This window comes from Triticum dicoccoides, chromosome 6A, assembly GCF_002162155.2.
Source record: "Triticum dicoccoides isolate Atlit2015 ecotype Zavitan chromosome 6A, WEW_v2.0, whole genome shotgun sequence".
In the NCBI taxonomy this organism is placed as follows: Eukaryota; Viridiplantae; Streptophyta; class Magnoliopsida; order Poales; family Poaceae; genus Triticum; species Triticum dicoccoides.
The window spans coordinates 428541357-428562789 of NC_041390.1; the positions used below are offsets into that span (position 1 = coordinate 428541357).

General features: G+C 49.0%; 1 protein-coding gene across 1 annotated transcript; it reads right to left on the minus strand.

Moving 5' to 3' along the window:
• Window positions 1–1044: 1044 nt before the first annotated feature.
• LOC119317119 lies at window positions 1045–3186 on the minus strand. Its single transcript, XM_037591517.1, has 2 exons — window positions 1966–3186; window positions 1045–1882 (listed from the first exon to the last, which is right to left on the minus strand). Exons 1-2 carry the CDS (start codon window positions 2975–2977, stop codon window positions 1407–1409), a joined length of 1488 nt encoding a protein of 495 aa, XP_037447414.1. The 5' UTR covers window positions 2978–3186; the 3' UTR covers window positions 1045–1406.
• Between the last annotated feature and the right edge of the window lie 18247 nt (window positions 3187–21433).

Below are 21433 nucleotides of genomic sequence, written 5' to 3' on the forward strand. Positions count from 1 at the left end.
CGAGAAACCTCTACAACTTTGGCTATTTTGATCTCGTTGATGGGTGGGAGCTGGATGACTAGGCCAGGTGGAGCCGGCTTGTCGGACTGGAGCAGAACGAGGGCACGGACCGAGGTGTAGTCGATACCATGAAGACAGAAGTCGTCCACGGCACATACGTCGCCAAGAAAGGCAAGCGCGAAGCGAATGCCGTCGTCGTGCCAGAGCTCATGTGGGAATTCGGATACCTCGATCTCGGCTAGGTCGGAGAAGATGGCAATGGAGCAGTCTGCATGCTCAACTGGCTCGATAGTAACTAAGTTGCCCTCGAATTCTATTGGACTGTGGCGGATGACATCGTCGCGTGCGGCAGGAGTGTGGAAGGTGATGCATGCAGCCCCGCGCCAAGAACTGCCCAAGATGAAGGCCGGGTTGCCGCAGGTGAGCTGGATAGCGCGGCGGATGAGAGGGGTGGGGTTGTGAACATGGGTTTGTAGGTGTGCGAAAGCAAAACAGCGTGGGCAGTGGACGAGGCATGGCGGGGCAGCGACGAGCGGCATATCACCATAGGGCAGGAGCAGGCCGGCCTCATGTTCAGGGCGGGGAAGATCCGCGTCCGGCTTGGAGTCCGAAACGTGGGATTCGGCCGTGGCGAATTGTCAGGCAGTGAAGATGTCTATGAGGCGGGCTCTCAAGGCGTGGGTATCGAAGGGAGTGGAGGTGTTGTTGAGGTGGTGGTGCGGGGTGGTGGGGGTTGGAAGAATCCCGGGCTTTGTCTAACTGCAGAATCACCCAATTCACAATCACAATTTGTCGTTTGACATTGCCCACTTTTCTCTAACCCAAAATGTTACTGATACTTAGCAGGCTTGAAGGGATCAGTCACCTCAGGCCCGCACACCCACGCCTTTGTGACCGCCTTCTGTTCTGTCATGACAGATAATGAATATATTTGAAAGTTTCCCCCGGAAAAAAAGCACACACCAAGAAAACGAAGGGATTCACTATAGAATTCTCCTATGTGGTCATGCCGAATTTTCTCTCTGGTTTGCCAAACGTGAACCATGCTCGTGGAAATTTCTCTTATTTGATGAAAGGCGTTTTGCCGCACCTTTTCCGGTTCCTCTTATTCGAAATTATAATTACAGAATCTATCTCCATCTATACCATATTTACATCCTCAAAAGGACAAGCAGAAGAACGAAGGTGAGCTCATTCTACATAAGACAAACTTTCAATCTTTCGAATCTACCAACTTTCCACTTCCACGGCATCTAGATCATTATCAGCGAGAAGATTCAACGACGGCCGTGGGAAAACCTGCAGCTGCAGTGTTCTAGTAAGTCCTAACCCACGCGTCAGTATCGGCACCACCACCTTTCGCCATTAACTCCTGCTTGACCAATGAGCCCACCTGTCGCTATCTCTCACAATGAGATCTCGAAGAGGTCAGACTCGGGTTCGAGGTCGCCGGCCGCCGTCGTGCCGCCGCCGCTCTCCTTCCTGCTCTTGCTAACCCGCGAGGCCTCCGTCCAGCCGGAGTCGACGCGGCCCATGGAGAAGAGGTCCCCGCTGTCGTCGAAGTCGAGCCCCATGGAGCCGCTCCGGCCCTCGCCCAGCGACGCGGACCGCACGAAGCACGGGTTGGCCGTGCGCCGCGCGTTGGCCGGCGCGTACCGGAACTTGCTCTGCCCGAGGTTCACCAGCGCCATCACGTCGAAGCTGGAGGCCAGCACCGGGTACAGCGGGCTTGAGAAGGCGTCGGCGTTGCAGCTCACCGCGTGGACCAGCTGCCCGTCCACCGTGAAGTACACCTTCCGCTTCGTCGGCTCGAAGCCGCAGCCCACGACCTTGTCCACCCCCGCCCACGCTGACTTCTCCGATTCGTACGCCAGCTTCATCCCTGCACAATCAACGAACCTGTTCAGCTCACGATTTGCACGGCACGAAACAGTCGCGGCAACGCAAAGAATTCCGTGTTATTACCGTCGAGGTAGACCGCGCCGTTGGAGTGGAAGCCGATGGACGACGCGTACGTTCCGGCTAACGACGGTCGTGCCGGTGCGGCTGTCCCGGCGGCGAGGCCCAGCGACATGACCAAGTGCCTCTGCTTGTCTCCCTGGTCATCTTTCGCGGGCCTGGTTTCCTGGATCGGGTCGGTGGTGTTCGGCGCAAAGTTGATGAGCTTGCTGCGTTCGCTGTCGCCGGGGCCGTCGTGCCCACGCCTGCTCGTCCGGGACGCCGACCACTCCGGGCGCCGTGTGTTCAGATATATGATGGTGATCTCGAAGTAGGCGTCCTGCGGGAACGGCGTGCCGTTCATCGGCGGCCCCGGGAGCGGCATGCCCATCCTGGCGATGCAAAGCCCGTTGTTGCTTGTCAGATCCTGGTCGTTCCGGAGCGGGCTCGAGAGGCTTCCTGGGAGCCACTTCTTGCTGGACGCGGCGGCGCCGGTGGCCGCGGCCACCGGGTTGAGCCGCACAGCCTGCAGCCGCTCGGACGACCCCACGGGGACCTCCCACGCGGCCTCAGCCATGTCGCGGCTGGTCCCGGCGTCGCAGACCGGGCAGAGCCCCCACAGCGGCGACGACGATGCCGACCTCGCCTTGGGCGGCGCCACGGCAAACACGAACTGCGCCCACCCGTGCTCCGCCGCCTCGATCACCAGGCGCGGGTGATCGCCCCACTGGAACGGGCCCTGCTGCAGCGCGCCACCGCCCGGTCCCCGGTGCCTGGAGTCGGCGCGGACATGGTGGTGGTGGTGCAACTGCTGGAACCGGACGCCCACGCGGCCGCTGCTGGCGGTGTACTTGGCGTTGAGCTTCGCCAGCCCGGGGCTCACCGACGGGTCCGCGCCGACGACTTCACGAGCACCCATCGGCAGCTCCGGCGGCGCGTTACGCGGCATGTGGCGCCGCCGGTAGGCGTAGCACGCGGCCGCGACCAGCGTCGCGGCGGGGAGGGCCACGCCGAGGAGCAGCGCGAGCCATAGCGCCATATATGCGTCGTCCTACTGGGGGCACCGGAGCCGCGTCGGCGAGGTGGACATGGACATGATGGTGCTCTGTCGTGGGTTTCGGGCTGCGGGTCGGTTGATTCTGTCTTGTGCGTGCTGGTGGAGTGTGTCGCGAGGCCGGCGGGGGAGGAAAGCTGACTTCCCTGACTGGCTCAACGGAGCAAGCAAACAAGGGAATAGTTGCATTTAAGGGGGAGGCTTTTAAATTGCGCGACAGCGGCGTGCATTTGCTCATCGCGGTGACGGGCTATTTTTTCAGCGGCTGACCAGATCGACGGGGGCGCGGACAGCCTTAGCTATCTGCAACGGGTGAATCGGCACGTCACGCTACACGAGTTTCTTTCCTTTTCCTTTGTTTCTTTCGATCGTGCTATACGCTCTGTGTAAGCTGGTAGGTGGTCGATGTGATACGTGAAGGGAGTGCCTAAAACTCATTTAGATGAGATATAATTTGGTTTCATTCAGATGAAAAACAAAATAGATAGAGAAGAAGTATCAATCCACGTCAGCACACACGCATCTTATAGCACCACATCCAATGACTATAAAAATGAATGAGACATAACTAAAATTCAGCTAGATGAGTTCTAGCAAAACCGATATGTGAATGCTTTTACATGTGTTGCAATGCAAACCCTCTTAACTGTTAAGTGCCATGTACTCCTACTTTCGACCTCAATAATATGTACTACACACCGAGTTTTACTGACATTTTACAAAATTTGCCTAACAATTCCCCCTCAATTCCAATCATAACACTCCACGTATGCAAGCCCGTTGAATCAGTAAAAAAGCACCCTGTGCGTGTACCATTGCTTTTTCGACCTACTCTAAAGGTAGTAGCAAGCAACGAAGATTTTCTAACTGGAAAAATCGAGCAGCACCCGCGAATCATATTGGGGTTTCCGCCCCCCCTCCCCTCCTGCGCCGCGCACCACTCCGGCCGCGGCGGCCACCAGCCCCCGTCCCCGCCCGCCCGGGCCAGGGCGCCACCAAGCCCGCCGGCCATGGACCCTCTATCCCCAGCTGGATCCCACCGCCCGGTCAGCTCCCCGCGCCGCGCTGGATCGAAGCGAGACGCCCCTGTATCCGCGGCGGATCCGCCCAGATCCTGCGGTCCCTCGCTGGCGCCGGTCGCTCCGCCCCCCCTCCCCCCTCTCCCCTGCGTCAACGGCCTGCCCCGGCTCCCCAGCGCGTTTCCTGCTGCCCGGCGAAAGCTCCAAGGCAGGAGCCGCGCGAGGGCCAGCGGTCCATGCGGAGCACCCCTGCCCGGGTGGATGGAGGCTTAGATCCATCGTGGTAGTGCCGTTCCCTGCACCGTCCATCTCCTCTTCGGGCGACGAGGGCGGATGGACGGAGGTCAAATCAAAGCAGCAACGCCGCGCACTCAGTAGATCTTCGGACAACTACAAACGCCGCCAACCAAGGCGGATGGGCAGGCACTCCGCCATTAAAGAGGACGCGGGCCGCACTGCCTTCTTAAGCCAGTTCGCCGGCCGCTGCTTCAGGTGCCTCAGTAGCGAACACCGCCGCATAGACTGCCGCGACCCACTCCGGTGCATCATCTGCAAGCTGCAAGGCCACTTCGGTAGAGAGTGCCCACAGAACCCAAGGAAGAGGCGGGGGGCGGATGGCGCCACCCGCGGCCCAGTGAAGGAACGGCTGCGCTTCCCGTCGCCAGCTCCACCGGCCCCGCATCCCGCCGGCATGGACCGCCAAGCTTTCCTCACCGACCCCTCACGCCGCCCAAGATCGAGCCACAAGGTGGTGGTCTCCACCCCAGCCATGGAGCACCAGGAGTTCCTGCTCCGGAAGCACGTCGTGCTCCTCACGGCCGCGTCGTCGCAACACGCCGCCAACCCCATGTCGGTTGGCCGCGCCATCGAGGAGCAGCTCCACGCCGCCACACCTGTTGCGCATCACCAGCCACGACCAGGAAGATTTCCTGGTCCACTTCGAGCTCCCGGCGCACAAGGAGAACGTCGTCCGCTGCGGCGTCATCAAGGTGGATGGCGTTGAGTTCTCGGTCAAAGAGTGGCACGAGGATGACCACGAGGTGCCGGACGACTGCACCCTCCACGTCCGCGTCGTCATCGAGCGCATGCCCATGCAGCTATGGTCGCTGGAGGGGGCGGAGGAGGTCCTCAGCGATCTCTGCATCGTCGACCGCCTGGACAGCCGCACCCACGAGCGCGGGCACACCAAGTCCTTCGCCTGCTGGGTGTGGACGACCGACACCGCGCGCATCCCCACCAAGCGAGAGGTCTGGCGCGCGGCCCGCGGGGCGGGACGGGTCGAGGCCATGCTTGGGTTCTCGCCGCCGAGCCGCCAGGTGGCGCCCCCGCCTGGCATCAGGCGCCGTGAGCTGCTGGTGCACGTCGACAGGATCGAGGACTGGACCCCCCGCACGCCGCAGTCCTCCCGCTTGCGCCAGAGCGGCCTCCCCTCGTCGGAATCGGGCGATGACGCTCCTTTCCCAGCGGTGTACCCGGCGACATGGACCTGGCACATCGAGGACGGGCAGGGGCGCTGCCAGCCGCCTGCGGTGGCCTCCTCGGGCTGCCACGGGCTGCAGCGTGGAGCGGGCCGCAGGGACCACGACGACCACGACAGCGAGCGCGGCGGGCGGCGCTCGTGGGCGGACACGCTGCCGGGCCGCGGGCACTCCAGCCGGGACCCGGCGGCGGTGAAGGAGCGCTCCCAGCAGCCACGCCAACGGAGCCGCACTCCCACCAGCAGGCACCGCGGCAAGGGCTGCCACGGGCGGGAGGTCGCCACCCGCGCAACCCCCCCCTCTGCCGCTGCGTCGTACTACCTCACCGCCCGGCTGAGCCAAGACGTCGTCGACCCCGTCACCGCATTCTTCAGCAACGGCGACACTCAGCTCCCTCCCCCACCACGCGTCGACCTGGGGCACGCTGAGCTCGAGGAGGCCATCGCGGACGCCCTCGCCGCCCCGCTGGAGTTCGGCAACGACCACGCAGATGCCAGCGGCGCAAAGGCGTTGACCCCTGGTGGGCCCACCACAAGCATGCAGTTAGCTACGGTCCATGCATGCAAGACCATGGCTCCCCGGACCGCAACCACGACTGAGCTCGGGGCGGTGACCCACCAGGTGCAACAGATGCAGATCGGTCAAGACGGCGCCGCCGCCCGGCTCCTCTTTCGCGACGCCCCAGAGCCCCTCCTCACCGCTGCGCCCCCGGCCCGCAGGCCTTCGGCGCCGCCCAGGACGCGCGCACCTTCGGCCCCCGTCAGGCACAGCGTCCGCCAGGCATCCAACCCCTCATCCACCCCGGTGGCGCAGCGGGCCACCCTGCGCCTGGTCAAGGAGCTCGGTGTGCTCGGCCCAAGGGAGCGGATGACGGTGAAGACGGCGGAGGCGCTGCTGCGGCGTTTCGACGAGCCCCTCTCGGAGAACGACATCGACTGCATTGCCAAGCTCACGCGCCTCGACGTCCAGGCGCTGCGCACCATGGCCAGCCTGGCCGGCCCTGACGGTGCAGCCCAAGAGTGATCCATGTTAGTCGCTAGTTTAGTTAGCCTCCGGTGGCAGCTGCCCTTCCGGCAGCCTGAGTTAGGTTTTTATTCCATGATTAGTGCAGGACTACGAGGATTAGCTAGACGTCAGTGTAATTTGGGGCCTATTGGTGGGCACTGGCTCTCTCCGATCGTTCGGAGGTGTAGTTGTATCGGTTTCATCTCTGCAATAGTAACTGTTTCGTCGCCGGAGCATTTCTGTTTGCCTGATGAATAGCACAACCATTCCAATAATGAACTGGAACGTCCGTGGCTGAACTCGCCGGCGAAGAGGGCCACCATCCGCGAGGTTGAAGACGCCCACAGCCTCGCTCTGTTGTGCTTGCAAGAGACGAAGATCGATGCCTAGACGCCAGGGCTGGTCAGAGAGGTTGGAGGCCACAGACTGGACAACTGCGTTGTGCTGCCGGCGTTGGTCACCCGTGGCGGCGCCGCGATTTTCTGGGACTCCTCCAAGATCACAATCGCCACGCAATTTGTAGGGCAATTCTCCATCACTGCCAGAGCGTTCCTCCCCCCGGTGGTTTCTCCTTTTGGATCACCACTGTCTACGACCCAACTGACGACACCAGGAAAGACGATTTCCTCGTGGAGCTAAGCAGAGGCATACCACCTCTTGGCGATCCATGGCTGATCAACGGTGACTTTAGCGTCATCTACGAGGCAAGAGATAAGAGCAACCATAACATCAACAGAAGGGTCATGAGCAGATTTAGAGATGCAATCGACTGGGCTTGCCTGCGAGAGATAAAGTGCAAAAACAGGCGCTTCACATGGAGTAACGAGAGAGAAAACCCTACTTTTGTCGCCATCGACAAAGTCTTCTGCAACCAAGAATGGGAGGCAATCTTCCCCTCCTACACACTCATGGCTGCATCCACTTCCTGCTCCGATCACTGCCCCCTGTTGCTCACGGACGCAGCGGCACCACCACGCAAAGCAGTTTTCAAATTTGAATCCTTCTGGCCCAAATTCCCGCATTTTCAGCAGACGGTCCAGAGGGCATGGCAAAGACCAGTTAACCACTGCTGCCCCTTCACCAGGATGAAAATCAAGCTAAAAAGAGCAGCAGCAGACCTGAAGATCTGGGCAAAGAGCATCTTCAGCAACACCAAAATGCAGTTTCATATCGCGTCTGAGGTCGTGCTGAGACTTGATGTGGCGCAGGAGAAGTGCCAACTAACGCAAAGAGAATTCTGGCTGAGGAAAACCTTGAAGCTGAAGATCGTGGGACTCGCGGCTCTCGAGCGAGTAAGGAAGAGGCAGGCGGCACGAACCACCTGGCTCAAAGCGGGAGATGCAAAGACAGCATTTTTCCAGGCCAAGATCAACCCTCGAAGAAGAAAGAACTACATCCACTGTTTGGAGTCTGAGTGCAAACAAGCCACGGAGCACAAAGAGAAGGCAAAAATGATCCATGACCATTTCACCGCACTCCTGGGCAGCAAGGCGAGGAGGATGAAGACGATCGACTGGGATAGAATCCAGCTGCCCAGTCTACAGGCCGGTTCAGGCCTCGACAACCCCTTCACCGAAGAAGAAGTCTGGGCGGCAATCTGCGCGTCCCCGGCAGAGAAGGCACCAGGGCCGGATGGCTTCAGCGGGTTTTTCTCCGTGCATGCTGGCAAACGATCAAGACAGACGTCATGGCAGTCTTCCATGCATTCTATCAGCTAGCCGAAGGGGATTTTGCAGCTCTGAACCGCGCCATGATCATCCTACTGCCAAAGAAAGACGGCGCAACAAAACTGTCGGATTTTCGCCCAATTAGTCTCATCCACTCGGTGGCCAAGCTTATTGCAAAAGTGCTATCGGTCAGACTAGCGGGGGTGCTTGATCAACTCATCTCGCCGGCCCAGAGCGCTTTCCAGAAGAAGAAGGGCATCCACGATAGTTTCCTCTACGTCCAGAGCGCGTTGCGACAATTTAAAAGGAAGAAATCACCGATGCTCCTACTAAAGATCGACATCGCAAAGGCTTTCGACATGGTGTCATGGGAATACATCCTCGAGCTGCTGCAACGCATGAATTTTCCGGCGCGCTGGCGGGAATGGATCGCGCTACTCCTCTCCACCACGTCTTCCACCTTCCTGCTGAACGGAGACCCGGGCCCTGCGATTCTTCATCAACGCGGACTCCAGCAAGGCGACCCACTCTCGCCCATCCTCTTCATCTTGGCAATCGACCTCCTCCACCGACTGCTAGAGGCGGCACAGCAGGCCGGCGCCATCGCGCCACTGCCGTCCGGCGCCGCGCGCCTGCGCGTCACGCTATACGCGGACGACACGATCTTCTTCGCAAATCCGGTGCGCCAGGAGATCGACGCCATCATGCAGCTCCTGGAGGGATTCGGAGACGCGACGGGGCTGCGCGGAAACCCTCAGAAGTCGTCGGCGGCATCCCTAAACTGCACCAGCATAGACCTCATAGACGTCCTTCAAAATTTCGGCGTTACCAGAATTGGCTTCCCGATCAGATATCTAGGCCTCCCGCTATGCATCGGCAGGCTCCGACTCGTGCACATTCAGTACCTCCTCGACCGCATCCGTGCAAGGTTAGCAGCTTGGAAAGGCCGTCTCTTGCCGATCACAGGGCGCCGCGTACTTGTCAGGTGTGTCCTGTCTGCGCTGCCGACTTTCGCCATGGCCGTGCTACGCATCCCCAAGAGATTCTACAAGGATGTAGACAAGGCGCGACGTCGGTTTCTGTGGGCACAAGACGAGGAGGTCACCGGAGGTAGATGCAAAGTGAACTGGCAGCTCGTCACGTCCCCGATCGAGCACGGCGGCCTCGGCATCCCCAACATGGAGCGGTTCGGGCGCGCCTTGCGCCTCCGCTGGCTTTGGCTGGCGTGGATGGACCCGGCCTGGCCATGGGCGCACCTGGAGCTGCCTTGCGACGACAAGGACAGAGCATCTTCGCCTCGGCAACGATGGTGGCAGTGGGCGACGGCAACAAAGCGCTCTTCTGGAACTGCTCCTGGCTCGGCGAGCAACCGCTATGGCAAGTCTACCCCGACCTCTACTGGCGTTCAACCAGGAAGAACCGCACTATCGCGGAGGCGCTGCGCGATGATAGATGGATCATGGACCTCAGGCGCGGCAGCAACCTGGAAATCATCCCCCAGGTCGTGCTGCTGCAGCGACGCATCAGAGAAGCCAACCTCGCGCTGCAGGAAGGGACCGAGGACAAGATCACCTGGAAGGCCGGTGGAGACTACTCGGCGCGGTCAGCGTACCACTCTCAGCTCCCCCCACAGCCAGCCTCGGCCATGAAAGGCATGGTATGGAAGATCTGGGCACCCGGAAAGATCAAGTTCTTTCTCTGGCTACTCCACCAAAATCGGCTCTGGTGCAACGATCGCCTACAACGCAGGGGCTGGGAAAACCACTACTTCTGCCAGCTTTGCTGCCGCAACCTTGAGTCCTCCTTCCACCTGATCTGGTTATGCAACACATCGAAGGAGGTTTGGGTTGAGGTAGCCACCTGGAAGGGCTGCGCGGCGCTCACCCCAGCCTCCTGGAGCTCATGCAACACTACAACAGAAGATGCCACCGCAATCCTAAACGCTGCGGCGCCAAGGGAAAGAAGAGGAGTCAGGACCATGCTGGCATTGGTCGCCTGGCAGATCTGGCTTGAGAGAAACAGCTGCACATTCAGAGGAAAAATACCAAGCGCACTCAGTATAACAGAGGCCTGCCGAAGAGACATCGAGCAATGGAGTCTCGCCGGAGCACATGCCATAGCGGCCCCGTTCGGGGATAAACGCGAGGAATAGACTAGTTTTTTGTTAGGCAACGAAGAGGGAATTCTTCTCCCTCCCCCCCACGCCTCTGTAACTCATTTTTCTCTTCACTGATCAGTTGATCACAAATTTTGTAACTCTCCCCTGCTAAGTCAATGAAAAGCCAGCAAGTCTGGATCTTTCAAAAAATTAGACATGTTCAAAATCTCCTCTCTTTTTCTTTTCCAGCAAGGGACATGTTAAAATTCGTTGTGCAACACACGAGACCAAAAAAGCTCAACTGAATTGAATGGGCATTACAACTGTTGGTTAAGAGCGAGGTAGACCAGTATATAAGGTTCGATTTTCCTTTTTTTCCCCACTCTCTCGTCTCTCACCTCTGTCTAACAAAAGGCGGTTAGGCTTTTGCGTAAAAGTGCCCCCACTCCTACTTTCGATCTCAATAAAATACTACATTGAGTTTTACTGGCTTTTTACACAACTAGCAAATACGACCATGCGTTACATCGGAAGATTGTGCTGGTGTGGTAGATATAAAAAAATCTGAATCAAATGCCAGGATGAGATAACGACTTTAAAAATGTCATTTCATAAACTATGTCTAAGTGATGTCATGATAAAATAAGGGACTTCTAAAAAGTCATTTCAGAAACAAAAATATGATGGTCTGATCACGATTTGACTTTCTAAGGCGCCAGAACAAAATATTTTTTCACTGAGCAAACTGCATTGATGGAACCTGCCTGAGCTAGACTGATGAATGATGTGTCTCGTCTTGACCTAGCGTAGTGGTGCTTACCATAACCAGTATCGTGGTACCAAAATAAACATAGCTGTGTATGAAGGCAAAGTAGACATTTAGTCATTTTTGTATAGCTTAAAAAACTAACCTATAGAAAGATGTGTCAATTTTTGGGGGGCTCAGCGTTGTATGAAACACGGAAACCTTTTTTTAACCCGATGCAAGAGACTAAATAAAATCATAAAACAATTTCTATAGACCCCCTAATAAAACTTCTACGTAAGCGATGGTTCGTTTTGTTCATTATTTACATATCTATTTTAATTTTTGGGAATATTTTTTAAAATTTCATGTACATTTTTTTGTATTTCCAGAATAAGTTTTGAATACTTGATTATTTTTCAAAAAATATGATTATTTTTATTTCATGAACATGTATTTGAGATTGCGAATATTTTTATAATATGCGATTTTTTTTGAAACCATGAACATTTTATGATTTTTCATATATTTTTGAATTCACAAACAGCTTATGATTTCTCAATATATTTTTAAAGCTTGCAAATTTTTGAAATTTGGTTCTTTTGAAAATCCCGAAATAACTTAAAGACGGAAAACCAAAAACAAAAATCAAAAAGTGAAAATCAAAAAACGAAACAGAAAACATAGGGCACCACCCCCCGCACATGGTCCAGCCCATTAGGGCGTGCACGAGGAGGAGGCGCGCTTCCTACCAAGAAAAAAAGGGAGAAAGGGGAAGAAACCGCCAGATCCTATTCGGCGCCTTAAGTGACGGATATAGGCAAACCGGCTAACGGTCGCACACCACCTCTGCACCTTGGGCCGGGCCACTTTCGTCAGTTTTTTTTTCTGTTCTTTATCTATACCTATATATACTATTAAAGAGAATATGTATTCATGGTTTGGTTCGCTTTATTTAGTCCCGTTTTGAATATTTTTACGTGCATTATTTTATTTAGTTTTGTCCGTTTAATGAACAGATGTGCAAACAAAGGAAACCGCATATTTACATAAACCCCCTATAGTTCTCTGAAATCAACCCGCACTACAGGTTTTAAGTCAGAAAAACGTTTCCAATTTACATAAAGCCCCTTGAGTTTTCTTCCAAGACAGAGGTGGCGGGTTCACGACTTCGCGTGCTGGATCGAGTGGAGGAGAGCTGGAGAAGCACGCGCTGCGGCTCTCCTCGGGAGTTTGGGCGCGGGAGCTCGGGGGCGACGAGCGCGGGGTGCGGCGGCGTACGGGCGGCGCGGGGCCGCTATGGGCTTAGCGGTCTCGCGTGCAGAGGATGGACATGGCCATCGTAGGCCAGTGGCGGCCGAAGAAGGAGGGCGCACAAAAGTCCCTGCGTTCTGTCTAATTTAACCCGCAATTCTCGATGGCTGAAGAGCGCCGCTATGTGAGTAGCGGTCTCGGGTGCAGAGGATGGCCACAATTCTTGATGAGTGAAGAGAAAACCCGATCCGATCGTGACATGATGCAGGACGACGGTGGCAGGGCTCCGGGAGGCGGGGAAGCAGCGGACGTCGGGGCGAGGGGGATGAAGTCGGGATCCAGCGCGGCTGCGCGAAGGCCGGCGGTGGCGACGCGCCATGGCCATGGGGCTACAACCAGACCAACAAAAGACCGGGCCGAGCCGTTGTCCTCGAGAGGTCGGAGCTGCCAGTGGTCGAGGAGAGGAAGGGTAGGGTGGAGCCGGATCCTGCAGAACAAGGACGCGCGCCGACACCGGGCAACTGTGTCGGTGGCGGCGGAAGGGGAGGAGCGGCGAGGCGCGCTGCGCGGGAAGTCACGGGAGGGTGCAGCCATTGAAGCAGCCGCCCTGGATCTGCCACCAGGGGCCACTCCGTCGACCGTAGGGCGCGGCCATGGGAGCAGCCGCCCCGGATCTTCCACCAGGGGCCACTCCGTCGGCCGGCAGGCCAGCGAGAGACGCGCCACCGGACCTCCGAAGCACCAGGCCGACAGCCACGAGGGAAGGGGGTGCACGCCTCCGGAGCATCGGGCTGACAGCCGCGAGGGAAGGGGGCGCACGCAACGGGCTGTGAGACGAGGAGAGGCCCTGAGACAGGCCTGGAGGTGGCCTCTGGCAGCGGCGAGGGGAGCTGGAGATGGGGTGATGTTGTGTGGTGGAGGCACGCTCGGGGGGAAGCCGCCCGTGTCCGGGGTAGGCAACGACTCTGGGCCCTCGGTGAAGAAAGAGATGCAGATAGGTAGAGCGATGGATAGCGACAGAAATAAAACATCGAGCGGTGGAGGTGGAAACGAATGGATAAGTTTTGAGGTGGAGGTGGTGGTGTACGTGCCGGCTCCAACCAACATGTCAGCTGTTTAGCAAATGCACGATGCATCTCCCTTTTTTAGCCGTTTATCAAATGAACGATGCATCTTTTTTCAGACAAAAATTGCACAAACCAACCATATCTGTGCTAGAACGGGAGTACGGAAGAGAGAGACGCGCCAGGATAATTCTTGCGTTGGGCCAAGCCCAATCGTGAAAAGAAAACCATTAAGAATGAAATACAATCTTACAAATCAAACAGTCTTCAATAAAAATAATCATACATAATCAAAATCATTAGGATTCAAATCTTTTGATAATTGTATACAAATCCTTTAAATGAATTACACTTCATGTCTCCTCCGATGTCATTTGACTACTAAACTTTGCAAGCATCTCTAACATTTATTGATGATCATTCTCACCAGGTTTTAGATTTTTCTAAAATGTATTAATATGTTTTGTTGCATATGTGTAGCATGGGTGCACCTGAGGTTCAACCACTACTTTTTCTTATCAGAGTTGGATACAAGTGACACATAATGACACGCAAAGAAGGTTTTTTCGCCTTTGCCCGTTACAACGCATGGGCATTTGTAGTAGTAATATTTGTAGGTGGTGGTGTACGTGTCGGCTCCAACCAACATGTCAGCCGTTTAGCAAATGCACGATGCATCTTCCTTTTTTAGCCGTTTATCAAATGAACGATGCATCTTTTTTCAGACAAAAATTGCACAAACCAACCATATATGTGCTAGAACGGGAGTACGGAAGAGAGAGACGCGCCAGGATAATTCTTGCGTTGGGCCAAGCCCAATCGTGAAAAGAAAACCATTAAGAATGAAATACAATCTTACAAATCAAACAGTCTTCAATAAAAATAATCATACATAATCAAAATCATTAGGATTCAAATCTTTTGATAATTGTATACAAATCCTTTAAATGAATTACACTTCATGTCTCCTCCGATGTCATTTGACTACTAAACTTTGCAAGCATCTCTAACATTTATTGATGATCATTCTCACCAGGTTTTAGATTTTTCTAAAATGTATTAATACGTTTTGTTGCATATGTGTAGCATGGGTGCACCTGAGGTTCAACCACTACTTTTTCGTATCAGAGTTGGATACAAGTGACACATAATGACACGCAAAGAAGGTTTTTTCGCCTTTGCCCGTTGCAACGCATGGGCATTTGTAGTAGTAATATTTAAAGTTCAAAAAAGATGAGACGTTCTCACGTGCAACCACTACTTTTTCGTATCAGAGTTGGATACAAGTGACACATAATGACACGCAAAGAAGGTTTTTTCGCCTTTGCCCGTTGCAACGCATGGGCATTTGTAGTAGTAATATTTAAAGTTCAAAAAAGATGAGACGTTCTCACGTGAGAGAGCTGGGATTCGATCTCTCGACGAGCGGAATAGAGTACGACGCGATAACCACCTCGCCACTATCCTAGTTTTGCTTTTTCTATGTTTTCTTCCCTTTTTTTCTTTCTCATTCCTTTTTCCTCTTTTCTGTCTTTTTTTGCTTTTCTTTATTATAATTCGAGAAACTTTCTTTCTTCATAAATTTTTTCTGCAAAATCGATGAACTTTTTAAAATTTGGTGAATTGTTTTTCAAATTTTGATGAGCCTTTTTCAAATTCCATGAACTGTTTTTAAAATTCGATGAACTTTTTCACATCCGATGAACTTTTTCTCAAATTCGGTGAAATGTTTTCATATTCGATGAAATTTTTTCAATTTTTTGTGAACATTTTTCAAATTCCATGAACCTTTTTCAAATTCTATGAACATTTTTTAGAGTTGATGAACATTTTTTGAAAATCGATATACTCTTTTCAAACTTGCGAACTTTTTTTAGAATCGATGAACTTTTTTTCAAATTTTTGAACTTTTTTGACAGTCTATGGAATTTTTTTCAGTATTATGAACGTTTTGAATTCATGAACGCTTTTTAATATATGAACCTTTTTCTAATTCGTGATGTTTTTTAAAATCTGGGGACATTCAAATTTTGTTCACATTTCTTCTTCAAAAGAAATGCCCTTTTTCTAAATAGCGAGGCCAAAGTTTAGTTCTTAAAACCTTCGCGTTGTAATTTCTCGCAAGTGGTTACCCAACCATTCACTGGAGTTGCTAGCGCAGGTTTGAATCCTCAAGAGAGCAACATTAGTCTGAAGAGGCACATAAGGCGGGCATTTCGTAAACAGCGCCCGCTGCGCCCTTTTCTTCGAATTCCTCAAACGGGCGCACACCACCCGGCGCTGCGCTGGGCCGGCCCGTTATCTTTTTTTCCTGTTGAAACTGCAGGAAAAAATAATGTGCGCAAGCGAGGGATGGAACACGGGACCGATCAATTAACAGAGCAGCGTACTCACCACTATGATAACAACGTACCTGTGATTACAGACTTCCTTCTTTTCTTTTTATTCTTTTTCTAGGTCGTTCCCTGGTCAACTTCTGGGCGTGTTTTTTGTTCTTGTTCCTTTTTCACTTTTCTTTTCTCATTTACCTTTCTTTTTTATCTTTCCTTAAATGCGCGAAATTTTTATCAAAATCGACGAACTTTTTTCAAATTCAATGAAATTTTATAAAAATCGATGAACTTTTTTCAAGTTTGATGAACTTTTTTTCAAAACCAATGAACTTTTTTTAATTTTTGTGAACTGTTTTAAAAACTTATGAACTAGTTTTCAAAATCGATGAACATGTTTCAAATTTGATGAACATTTTCCAAATTCAATGAAATTTTTTTAAATAGAAAAACTATTTTCAAATTCGTGGAGCTGTTTTCAAATTCGATTAACTTTTTTAAATTTTTTGAACTGTTTTAAAAACTTATGAACTAGTTTTCAAAATAGATGAACATTTTTCAAATTTGGTGAACTTTTTTCAAATTGAATGAACATTTTTTGAATCGATGATTTTTTTTTTCAAATTCGATGAACTTTTTTCAAAACTGATGAACTCTTTTCAATTTTTTTGGACTTTTAAAAAAATTGATGAACTAGTTTTCAAAATTGTTGAACTTGTTTTTCAAAATCAATCAACTTTTCAACTAATTTTCAGATTTTTTTACGTTAAATGTTTCACTAAACGAATGGTTAAGTAGCACTCTTTCCTACCTGTAGAACAACAGAGCTTTTGTGGTGTAGTGGTACTTGCTGCAGAGCAAGAAGTATGTGCGATCCTGAGTTCGAAACCAGGCATTTGTGCTTTTTCTCACGTTTTTTTTTTCACGACGTGCTTCACTGTGATCAATCGAAACCCTGCTGGGCCGGCCCAGTATCGTGACGTTTCGAGCGCCACAACTCGAAACCAGCGCTGAAGGCGCCGGTTACGAGCTCCCCGCCCAATAAATAGGAGCTCTCTCGTAGGAACCAAGGATCGAACCCGGACAATCCTATTTGACGCTAACACCGTCAGAATGTTGAGCTTTTGCACAGACAATCCCCTGAGCGCGAGAATTGGGCCAGCCCACTTCCCCACAGAGAGCAGCCAGTTTTGGGAACCTTCCAGAAGGTTCATGAACCGGTTTTTTTATACCAGTTTTCTGGTTTTCTTTTGTTTTTTGTTTCTTTTTCTTCTTTCTTTCCCTTTTTCGGTTTTCTTTTCCTTTCTACTTTTTTCAATTTTTTGTTTCTTTTGAAAATTGTTCGGAAATTTCAAAATATGTTTGTGTTTCTAGAAAACGTTGAAAATTTTGAAAAATATTTGGATTTAAAAAATTGTTCATAAATTTAAAAAATCTTTGCATTTTTAAAAATTATTTGGGCATTTCAAAAAAATATTCTTGTTCAAAATTTCCACAATTTTCAAAAATGTTCCATTTTTGTTTATTTTTCGTTTTTGCCTTTTTCAAATTTACTTTTATTCTTTATTTTGTTAAAAGAATTGAAACTTCGTTCAGATTTTCAAAAAATGTTCCACTTATCAAAGTTTGTTTGGACATTCAAAAAATGTTCACTAATGTTCCTCTTTTGAAAACTTGTTCACCAATTCAAAAAAATTCTTGCTTTAAAAAAATCACGTACTAAAAAAATTGTTCACGCTTGAAATTTGTTTTGGATTTTCAGAATTGTTCACCATTTCGAAATTTGTTCTACAAATTTAGAATATGTTCGTGATTTTAAAAAATTTCACAAATTCGATCATGTTCGTAAAAAAATAAAAAAATAACCTTTTAAATTTTGTTAAAAAACCCAAACAAAAATTATTTCAAAAAAGTTCTCATTTCCAAAATTTGTTCACAAATTAAAAAAATGTTCACATGGTTATATTTTGTTAACAAATTGGAAAATGTTTGGGAATTTCAAAAAATATTCCTGTTTACAAATTTTGTTCACAAATTCAAAAAACATTTTCCTTTTAGAAATTTGTTGACATATTCAAAAAATATTCATGTTTCAAAGTTGGTTTACAAATTCAAAAAATGTATGAATGTTTTGTTTTTTTGCAAATTACAAAATGTCTTTGAATTTCGAAAAATGTTCTTATTTTCAAGTTTTGTCACATATTCCAAAAAAAAGTGCTACAGTTTTCAAAACTTGCACATATTCGAACAATGTTCATGTTTTTAAAATTAATTTGCAATTTCAAAAAAATGCTCGTGTTTTGTAAAAACAGTAGTTTTTAATTGTGAAAAATGTTCACTTTTTTAAATTTTGTTGTTGTTTTTCAAAAAACGTGTTGCTTTATAAGTAGTTCATAATCTCAAAAAATGTTCTCATATTCATTTTTATTTTCCTTTTTTGCTTTCAAAATAATGTTTGCGTTCCAAAAAGTTTGTTCTTTTTCAAAACCACGTTTGAATTTTCTTAAATATTTTACTCTGCCGCCTATAATAGATCATATGTATCTGGCTGCCCCTTTTAGACACATAACCTTAGTTAGTACAGTGGTTATAGACGTAGTTCTCTTGAGTGAGGTCTTGTGTTTGATCCTTTGCCAACATATTTTCTGGAATTTCGCAATCTTGTTTTACTTTTTGCTGCTATCATTAGTTTCTTTCATGTTTGTGCTGCAAATTTTTACACAAACAGGTCGCGTGTCGTGCCTCCTACTGATCCTTTAGAACAATATTTGCTAGACCATGAAAACCATATGTTCATGAATGAAAGAAAGGAATTAGATGAAATATTCTTTAAACAAATGCATGTATTGAAACACAATTTGCCCGTTGAGACTCTTGGATATCCTCTACCACCCAAGAGTGATTCTGTGTTTGATCTTAAACAATTACCTGATACTTTAAAATATGCTTATCTTGATGAAACGAAGATATATCATTTTATTATTAGTGCTAACCTTTCAGGGCATGAAGAAAAGAAACTATTGAAAACTCTGAAGAAGCACCATGCCGCTATTGGATATACTCTTGATCATTTTAAGGGCATTAGTCTCACTCTATGTAAGCACAAAATTAATATGGATCCCGATGCTAAACCGATCGTTGATCATCAACTACGGTTAAATCCCAAGATGAAGGAAGTGGTAAGAAATGAAATATTAAAGCTTCTGGAAGCAGGTATAATTTATCCTATTACTGATAGTAGATGGGTAAGTCATGTTCATTGTGTCCCTAAGAAGGGAGGTATTACTGTTGTTCCCAATGATAAGAATGAATTGATCCCACAAAGAACTGTTACAGGTTATAGAATGGTAATTAATTTTCGCAAATTAAACAAAGCTACTAGGAAAGATCATTACCCTTTACCTTTTATTGATCAAATGCTAGAAAGAATATTCAAACATACACACTTTTGCTTTCTAGATGGTTATTCCGGTTTTTCTCAGATACCCATGTCACAAGAGGATCAAGAAAAGACTACTTTTACTTTTCCTTTCGGTACCTTTGCTTATAGACGTATGCCTTTTGATTTATGCAATGCACCTGCTACCTTTCAATGATGTATGACTGCTATATTCTCTGACTTGTGAAAAGATTGTTGAGGTTTTCATGGATGATTTCTCCGTTACGGAACTTTCTTTTGATGATTGCTTAAGAAACCTTGATCGAGTTTTGCAGAGATGTGAGGAAACTAATCTGTCTTGAATTGGGAGAAGTACCACTTTATGGTTAATGAAGATATTGTCTTGGGGCATAAAATTTCTGAAAGAGGTATTGAAGTTGACAAAGCTAAATTTGATGCTATTGAAAAGATGCCGTGTCCTAAAGATATCAAAGGTATAAGAAGTTTCCTTGGTCATGCTGGTTTCTATATGAGGTTTATTAAAGACTTCTCTAAAATTTCTAGGACTCTTACTAATCTTTTGCAAAAACATGTTCCATTTGTTTTTGATGATGATTGTGTAGAAGCCTTTGAAATACTTAAGAAAGCCTTGACTTCTGCACCTATTGTTCAACCACCTGATTGGAAGCTACCCTTTGAAATTATGTGTGATGCTAGTGATTATGATGTTGGTGTTGTTCTAGGACAAAGAATTGATAAGAAATTAAATGTTATTCATTATGCTAGTAAAACTTTAGACAGTGCCCAAAGAAATCATGATACTACTGAAAAATAATTTCTAGAAGTTGTGTTTCCTTGTGATAAGTCCAGATCTTATATTGTTGAATCCAAAGTAACTGTTCACACTGATCATGCTGCTATTAAATATCTTATGGAAAAGAAAGATGCTAAACCTAGACTTATTAGATGGGTTCTCTTGCTGCAAGAATTTGATTTGCATATTATTGATAGAAAGGGAGCTGAGAACCCCGTAGTAGACAACTTGTCTAGGTTAGAAAATATTCTTGATGACTCACTACCTATTGATGATAGTTGTCCTGATGAACAATTAGCTGTCATAAATTCTTCTCATAGTGCTCCATGGTATGCTGATTATGCTAATTACATTGTTGCCTGATACGTCCATTTTGCATCATGCTTTTATATCAATATTTATTACATTATGGGCTGTTATTACACATTATGTCACAATACTTATGCCTATTCTCCCTTATTTTACAAGGTTTACATGAAGAGGGAGAATGACGGCAGTTGGAATTCTGGGCTGCAAAAGGAGCAAATATTAAAGACCTATTCTGCACAACTCCAAAAGTCCTGAAACTTCACGGGAGCACGTTTTAGAATATATAAAAAATATTGGGCGAAGGAAGCACCAAAGGGGGGCCACCCACCATCCACGAGGGTGGGGGGCACACCCTACCTCCTGGGCGCGCCCCCTGCCTCGTGGCCCCCTAGCAGGCCTCCGGTGCCCATCTTTGGCTATATGGAGTCTTTCGTCCTGGAAAAAATCATAAGCAAGCTCACGGGACGAAACTCCGCCGCCACGAGGCGGAACCAATCTAGGGCTCCGGCGGAGCTGTTCTGCCGGGGAAACATCCCTCCGGGAGGGGGAAATCATCACCATCGTCATCACCATCGATCCTCTCATCGGGAGGGGGTCAATCTCCATCAACATCTTCACCAGCACCATCTCCTCTCAAACCCTAGTTCATCTCTTGTATCCAATCTTTGTCCCAAAACCTCAGATTGGTACCTGTGGGTTGCTAGTAGTGTTGATTACTCCTTGTAGTTTATGCTAGTTGGTTTATTTGGTGGAAGATCATATGTTCAGATCCATTATGCATATTAATACCCCTCTGATTATGAACATGAATATGCTTTGTGAGTATTTACATTTGTTCCCGAGGACATGGGAGAAGTCTTGCTATAAGTAGTCATGTGAATTTGGTATTCGTTTGATATTTTGATGAGATGTATGTTGTCTCCCCTCTAGTGGTGTAACGTCGACTACATAACACCTTACCATTGTTTGGGCCTAGAGGAAGACGTTGGGAAGTAATAAGTAGATGATGGGTTGCTAGAGTGACAGAAGCTTAAACCCTAGTTTATGCGTTGCTTCGTAAGGGGCTGATTTGGATCCATAGGTTTCATGCTATGGTTAGGTTTAACTTAATACTTCTTTTGTAGTTGCGGATGCTTGCAAGAGGGGTTAATCATAAGTGGGATGCTTTTCCAAAGAAGGGCAGTACCCAAGCACCGGTCCACCCACATATCAAATTATCAAAGTACTGAACGCGAATCATATGAACGTGATGAAAACTAGCTTGACGATAATTCCCATG